Source organism: Mus pahari, chromosome 19 (assembly GCF_900095145.1).
Source record: "Mus pahari chromosome 19, PAHARI_EIJ_v1.1, whole genome shotgun sequence".
In the NCBI taxonomy this organism is placed as follows: domain Eukaryota; kingdom Metazoa; phylum Chordata; class Mammalia; order Rodentia; family Muridae; genus Mus; species Mus pahari.
The window spans coordinates 84,069,195-84,077,589 of NC_034608.1; the positions used below are offsets into that span (position 1 = coordinate 84,069,195).

General features: G+C 42.8%; 1 protein-coding gene across 1 annotated transcript in view; it reads right to left on the bottom strand.

The window, feature by feature from the left end:
* Positions 1-7,943, bottom strand: part of LOC110336279 (zinc finger protein 431-like) — a 15,673-nt gene extending 7,730 nt beyond the window's left edge. Inside the window, exon 1 of the mRNA XM_029532035.1 lies at positions 7,831-7,943. Coding sequence (XP_029387895.1) covers positions 7,831-7,833 — 3 coding nt within the window. The 5' untranslated portion in view covers positions 7,834-7,943. The remainder of the gene's footprint in view (positions 1-7,830) is intronic.
* Between the last annotated feature and the right edge of the window lie 452 nt (positions 7,944-8,395).

Sequence of the window (8,395 nt, forward strand, 5' to 3'; positions counted from 1 at the left end):
AGAAAGAAAGAAAGAAAGAAAGAATATTAAAAGCATTAAGGGGAAAAGGTCAAGTAACATATAAAGACAGGCCTATTAGAATTACACCTGACTTCTCCTCAGAGACTATGAAAGCCAGAAGATCCTGGACAGATGTTATACAGATGCTAAGAGAACACAAGTGCCAGCCCAGGCTACTATACCCAGCAAAGCTCTCAATTACCATAGATGGAGAAACCAAGGTAGTCCATGACAAAAACAAATTTACACAATATCTTTCCACAAATCCATCCCCTCAAAGGATAATAAATGGAAAACCCAACATAAGGAGGGAAACTTCTTCCTAGAAATAGCAAGAAAATAATCTTAATAAACCAAAAAGAAGATAGCCACATGAACATAATTCCACCTTTAACAACAAAAATAACAGGAAGCAACAGTCACTTTTCCTTACTATCTCTTAACATCAATGGACTCAGTTCCCCAATAAAAACACATAGACTATCAGACTGGATCAGTAAACAGGACCCAGCATTTTGCTGCATACAGGAAGCCCAGCTCAGTGACAAAGACAGACACTACCTCAGAGTAAAAGGTTGGAAAACAATTTTCTAAGCAAATGGTCCCACGGAACAAGCTGGAGTAGCCATTCTCATATCAAATAGAATCGAAATTCAACCTAAAGTTATCTAAAAAAGATAAGGGGGAACACTTCATACCCATCAAAGGTAAAATCTACTAAAATGAACTCTTAATTCTGAACATCTATACTCCAAATGCAAGGGAACAAACAGTCATAAAAGAAACTTTGCTGCTGGGTAATGGTGGTGCATGCCATTAATTGGGAGGCAGAGGCAGGCAAATCTGAATTCAAGATCAGCCTGGTCTACAGAGTGAGTTCCAGGACAACCAGAGCTACACAGAGAAATCCTGTCTCGAAAAACCAACAAAAAAACCAAAAACGAAAAGAAAAAGCCTAAAAAACAAAAACAAACAAACAAACCAAAAAAACAACAAAAACAACAACAACAAAAAAAACCCCAGCACTTGGGAGGCAGAGGCAGGCAGATTTCTGAGTTCGAGGCAGGCCAGCCTGGTCTACAAAGTGAGATCCAGGACAGCCAGGGCTACACAGAGAAACCCTGTCTCGAAAAACCAAAAACAAACAAACAAACAAACCAAACCAAAACTCAAACAAACAAGAAAAAGAAAAGAAAAGAGAAGAAGAGAAAAGAAAAGAAAAGAAAAGAAAAGAAAAGAAAAGAAAAGAACCTTTGCTAAAGTTCAAAGCATATAATGCACCTCACACAATAATAGTGGGAAAATTCAACAGCCAGCTATACCACTCCTGGGCATATACCCAGAAAATGCTCCAACATGTAATAAGGACACATGCTTCACTATGTTCATAGCAGCCCTATTCGTAATAGCCAGAAGCTAGAAAGAACCCTCAATAGAGGAATGGATACAGAAAATGTGGTTCATTTACACAATGGAGTACTACTCAGCTATTAAAAATGATGAACTTGTGAATTTGTTAGGCAAATGGAAGGACCTTGAAAATACCATTCTGAGTGAGGTTACCCAATCACAAAAGAACACACATGATATGCACTCACTGATAAGTGGATATTAGCCCAGAAGTTCAGAATACCCAAGATACGATTCACAGATCAAATGAAGCTCAAGAAAAGGAAGACCAGCAGCCTTCCCACCACACACCCAAAGAGCAATACCCATGTGTGCCCACAGGATAGTGATTTTACAAGCACGGCATCATCCCATAGCCAAGGCTACAGAGCCTCCTTCTCCATAGGCAATCGACACTCAGGGAGGCACAGATGCCAAGGGCCACTGCTCAGGTTGGCACATGAACCAACAGAACCACAGTTAGGTTCATTGTCCATCCCAGGCTCACAAGCACTAACATCTCAGTTAGCGTGATTTCCCCTGAACTGGGGAGAGTGGCCCCCAGACTCACCATTGTACGGATGGTATTCCCCAACACAGCTCCCCACAGCAGCACCAAAGGAGAATGCTGGCAGGAACCCACAAGCTATCTTCCACTGGTGTTTCTGTCTGGCAGGAACCCACAAGCTACCTTCCACTGGTATTTCTGACTGGCAGGCCTTCTCAGAATCTCTCATTGGCTAGGACCACCTAGCTAGGCAGCATCTCCCCTACTGGGTGAGTAAAGATCAAATGATTCAGACAACACAGACCTTCCCAGTTCTATCCTTTCACCCTAAAGGATGACAAAGACCCAGTCTGGAAATTTGTATTTTAGTATAGAAATCATCTAGTCTCCCAGAGCACTTCCTGTTACTCTCCCAAGACATGGGGACTCTTGTGTGCACTTTCCATTTCATACTCAATGTGCAGTAGAGCCATCCTTGGCCAGACAGCTAGGAAGTTCTGCAGACACACTTAGATCATATTCAAACAATAACAATGATTCAATGAAAAAGAGGCCAAGGATCCTTAGGATTCACATAGTGAAACTGACCTTCTTATCAAAAGCAATCTACAGATTCATTACAAGTCCCATCAAAATGTCAACACAATTCTTTACAGATCTTAAAAGAACAAATTCTCAACTTCATATGGAAAAACAAAAAAAACAAGAAAAGCCGAAACAGTCCTGAACAATGAAAGAACTTCTGGAGGTATCATAATCTCTGACCTCAAGCTGTACAGCAATAGGAATAAACACTGCATGGTATTGGTATAGAAACACTCAGGCTGATCAATTCTAGTCTCTGGGAGACTAGAATCAAATCAAAGACCCAGATATAAACCCACACACCCACTGACACTTGATTTCTGATAAAACATAAATAATAATAATAATAAAAATAAAGCAAAAACCACAAAATGGAAAAGTGAAAGCAACTTGAACAACTTGTGCTAACTGGAAGTCTGCATGTAGAAGAATTCAAATGGATGCATACTTATCCCCTTCACAAAACTCAAGTCCAAGTGGATGAAAGACCTCAACATAAAACCAGATACATGAAATAGAACAGAACAGAAAGTGGGGAATAACCTTGAACTCATTGGTCTAGGAGACAACTTCCTGAACAGAATGCCAATGGTTCAGGCACTAAGATCAACAATTAAGAAATGGGACCTGAAGGAACTGAAAAGCTCCTGTAAATCAGAGGACATCCTCAATGAGACAAAATGACTGCCTAAAGATTGGGAAAAGATCTTCACCAACCCTACATTTGACAGAGGGCTAATATCCAAGACATATAAGGAACTCAGGAAGTTAGACACCAACAACCCAAATAAACCAATTAAAAAAATGGGGTAAAGAGCTAACAGAGAATTCTCAACAGATGAATCTCAAATAGCTGAGAAACACTGAAAGAAATGTTCAAGGTCCTTAATCATCAAAAAATGCAAATCAGAATGGCTCAGATCAAAAACTCAATGTCAGCACATACTCATGAGGATGTGCAGCAAAGGGAACATGCCTCCATTTCTGGTGGCAGTGTAAACTTGTAAAACCACTCTGGAAATCAATTTGGCGATTAGACAGTTGGGAATACTTCTACCTCGATACTTGGCTATACCATTGGCATATGCCCAAAAGATGCTGCACTATACCACAAAAACACTTGCTCAGTTATGTTCATAGCAGCTTTATTCACAATAGCTATAAACTGGAATCAACATTTTTGCCCCTCAACTGAACAATGGATAAAGAAAATGTGGTGCATTTACACCATATTAAATACAAGGATATCATTAAATTTGCAGGCAAATGCATGACACTAGAAAATATCATCCTGAGTGAAGTAATTCAAACCCAAACAGACAAACATGGCATGCACCCAGCTATAAATGGATAGTAGATATAAAGTGAAGAATAACCACACTAAAATCTACAGAACCAAAGAAGCAAAATAACAAGGAGGGTCAAGGGAGGATGGTTCAATCCTTCTCAAAACGGGAAATAAAATAGATATCGAAGGTGGATGGAGGGGAGGAACTAGGTAGAAAAAGGGAGGGACGGAAGGGGCATCATGAGTAGGGAGAGCAGAGGAGAGAGGACAGAAATCCATGGGGGAGCATTGGGAAGCATCTTTAGGACATGCTAAAGACCTGGGGGTAGGAACCAAGTGTTTTGGGGTGACTCTAGCTAAGACACCTTGCAGTAGGGATATGAACCTGAAGTGGCCACTTCCTGTAGCAAGGTAGTAGAGGAGGGATAGGGACACCAACCTACCCACAAAATCTTTGACTCAAATGAGGGGAAACCGGGAAAGGGGATAATATTTGAAATGAAAATAAATAAAATATCCAATAAAAAGAAAAGAGGAAAAAAAAATGTGTCCTGCCTACAAGAAATGCAGGGACATAGAGCAGAGAAAGATGGAATGGCCAACCAATGACTGGCCATAACTGAGATCCACCCCATGGTCCAGTCCCTGAACTATTAATGATACTCTCTTATGCTTGCAGACTGGATCCTAGCACAACTGTCCCCAGAGAGGTTTCACGGGAACAGCTGACCAAAGCATGTGCAGATACCCACAGCCAAACATTAGATGGAGCTGGAGGGTTTTTGTAGAAGAGTTGTGGGAAGGACTGAAGAACCCAAAGAGGACAGGGACTCCACAGGAAGACCATCAGAGTCAACTAATCTGGAATCGTTGGGGCATCCAGAGACTGAACCACCAACCAAAGAGGAATCATAGGCTAGACCTAGACACCCTGCAGCAGTGTAGTGTGGTCTTCATACAGGTCTCCCAACAAGTAAAGGGGAGCTGCCCTAATACCCGTAGCTCCTGTTCCCCTAGCTGGGCTGTCTTGTCTGGCCTCAGGAGGAGAGGACATGCCTAGTCCTGCAGTGACTTCACAAGGGGGAATAAGGGGAGGGATAGGACATAGGACCCAAGGAAGCTCCCCCTTCTCAGAGAAGAAGGGGATGGGGGGAGGATCTTTGTGAGGCAGAACTGGCAAAGAGGTCTGATACTGGGATGTGAAGTGAATGAAAAAATAAATTAATAAAAACAAACGAAAATTGAATTTTTAAAATTTTTTCCCCCAAAGACAAAAAGAGTCCATGAAATTGAATTCAAAGAGGAGTATATGGGAGGGAGGGAAAATAATTTAGAACTGATGTCATTATAATTTCAAAAATTATAGTTTAAATGAAAACCAACTTTATGGCATCGTGTGCTCCAGCAACTAACAAAGTATGCAAGAGCACAGCAAGGGTTACCTCAGGGATACGTTAGCAGAGATGAGTAAAGAGAATTAGAAAGACAAAAGCCTGAAACTGTCTCATCCTTGACCTTGGAAGGGCTTTATTTCCAAAGCCCCTAGAGACATGCCAACCCTTGACTTGCTAGGCTACTACAGTCTGTACCCAAGGCCAGACAGAGCACACAGGTCTTGCTACAATCAAACAGTCTTTTAATCAATTTTTAACTCAACTTTCTAGCTTGGATATTGTTTTCTTTGGGATTTTCATTTGTTTTGTTTCAAGGTTTTAATTACTGTTATTGCTTTTGTTTGCCATTGATTGGCTGTTTTGCTAAAGCTATACACTGTATATAATTGCTGTGTTTGAGTCCTTGTTGAGTAAAATGACTTATTTTCATGACTAAAAAAGGAAAAAAAAAACCCAACCCAACCAACCAAACAAACGAAAAAACCTAACAAACCTCTGCATTGAGACAGCCCTTTAATTTAAGAATTTAGGAATTTTTATTTTAATCAGGTGGAGAGCAAGGCAATTGCTCTGTGGAGCTACACATGAGGATCAAGGCCATCCGAAGCAATATCAGAGACAGAACCTCAGAATTTTTTTTTTTTTTTTTTGTGGTTAGGTTGGAGGTACACCTGTTCTAGAATGAATATGCCTTCCCTAGAAGAAATAACTGCATGAACTTAAGGCATTAATGAAGGAAAAATTCCTGAAGAATAGCATGCACTCAGCTCTAGAGAATGCTCAACGAGGGACCAACCCAGAACAGAGTCTGCATTCTGTACATGCTGGGTCAGGCCCCAGGTTATACTTTGAACAATTTAAATAGGGACAGGAGACTGCAAGTCTAACTACTGAGGCAGATGGAAGATTTACAAAGCAAAGATATCTCCAGGACTATTTCTTAAGTACACCAGTGCCCTGGAACAGCAGACCATTCATTCTGGAGTGACAAGGTCCAGTTGTAGATGAGAAATAGTGTGAAACTAAAAGGAAGACAAGGTAAAAGCTGGGGTGGGGAAGTCTTGCCCAAGCTAAGTCAAGCAACCCCTTAAGAAGAACATCTCCCAGCACTCGGGAGGCAGAGGCAGGCGGATTTCTGAGTTCGAGGCCAGCCTGGTCTACAAAGTGAGTTCCAGGACAGCCAGGGCTATACAGAGAAACCCTGTCTCAAAAAACCGAAGAAGAAGAAGAAGAAGAAGAAGAAGAAGAAGAAGAAGAAGAAGAAGAAGAAGAAGAAGAAGAAGAAGAAGAAGAAGAAGAAGAAGAAGAAGAAGAAGAAGAAGAAGAAGAAGAAGAAGAAGAAGAAGAAGAAGAAGAAGATCTTGTATACTACTTCCAGGAGGAAAATGGAAGGAAATGAGGGCTGCTTCTATGAAGACAACAGAAACAGTCATACAATGGTACAAACACAGGAGGTTAATCAAACAGTGCTGCTGCATGAGGGGAACATGGGGCATCCTCAAGAACTCTACTCACAAAGCCCACAGTGGCCATGGGACTGGTTGATAACCACAGTTTACTGTGTGAAGACTTGGGTTCTCAAGAACAGAAGAAACCCTACTCCAAGGCCCTGGCCCTAGACCAAGATCAACTCTCTCAAGCATAGTCCTGTTTTTGGAGAAGGTGCTTCATTTATTCTTTATACCTCAGAGCCATAGGGATCGCTCCCAAGGCTGTTCCTGGCTTGAGAAGGAGCTATGCTAGGTTCCTTCTCCATATATGTGAACCTCAGGGAACACCTTGCTTGATCAGGCCAGCCCTCAATACAAAGGTGTTTTTGTTTTTCAAGTAGCTATCACACAAGGTCCTCTTGTCTTTCTGGCAAGAACTATGCCTTTCTCAAGAAAGCTGGACCTTTACGTCACACTAGGCCTTAATGTTGGTTGTGACACTGTAATGTCCCTTTGAGCAGCTTGTTAGACACATGTCCTTTAATATAGGCATTAGACTAGTGGTGAGTTGTGAATCAGAGTCGTCTCCTCTATTATGGTTGGAGCCAAATGTCTAGACAATCCTGATGAACAAACATGTATCATAGCACCTCATGTCTAACAAGCCTGGTTAGCACACTGTGTACTGGGGGGGAGGGGGGGGAGGGGTGTTATAGAGATAACCCTCCCTTAGCTAACTTCTACTTTGTGTGACTTACTATCTCTTAAGCATTGGTAAATCCTTTACATCACCAACTCTACTCTTCAGCATCACAGCTTAGTGGAGTGCTACCCAACACATGACGTCCCATTTACAACATCCACAAAATTAACTCCAAATGGATCGTACTCCTAAAAGTTCAACAGGAAGTGCACACATTCTAGAAGTGCTAGAAAAACTAGAAATTTCCTGAATTTGGCTGCTGACGCACCAAAAGCACAGTGAAGCTGCTGAGTACAACAGAGCCCCTACACAACAACCGCTGTTGCCAAGGCCATGCACAGAGGCAGCCCACGGGGTGAAGTTATTCAGAGGCCTCCGCAGGGAGCCGGGCAGTTCCGAAGGACACGTACCACAAAGGACCTCACCGCCCTACGTCTGACCACGAGCTCCCACTCAGACCCAGGGAGGGCCCACCACACGGGTTCCCGACGCTCGGCAGCCCGCTCGTCCCCAGACAGTCGCCCCTGGCTCACCATAGCTTGGCCTCCAAGCTTGCGCGAGTTCTTTTCTCGGCTCTCAGCAGAGGCACAGAACCGTCAGCACTCACTGGGCTTCAGAAGAGAGCCAAGAGCACGGCGTCCGGAAGAGCCCGCCTCACCTTCTGACTGGCAGTCCGCCTGGAGGTCCTGATTGGCTAGAGACGCTTGAGTGACAAAGCCAGAGAATACTGAAGGGACAAATCAGTGTTTCCTTGGCCCTGGTTTCCACGCCAGGCACAGACTTTTCTCAGATCTGCAGAGATTTCTTTCAACATCACTGGTCTCCTGCCTCCAATAGCGCACGCACCCTCCTGTCGCCCTACAAAGGCTAGGCACTTGCCCTTCTTCCTGGACCCAAAGAGGCTGGTTTGCTCAGCGCACTACATAGTGTGCTGTGGAGTGACTCTCCTGTCCCCCAGGTAGAAGGGAGTCCACATTATTAATAATTAAGGAGTTTTTTTTTTTTTTTTTTTTACGAAACAAGACGTTTGTTCTGTGGCTTCACGCTGAGGTCAGATGAACCGCAGCTACATTTAACCTGGGAGGCAAGGGTACTTGA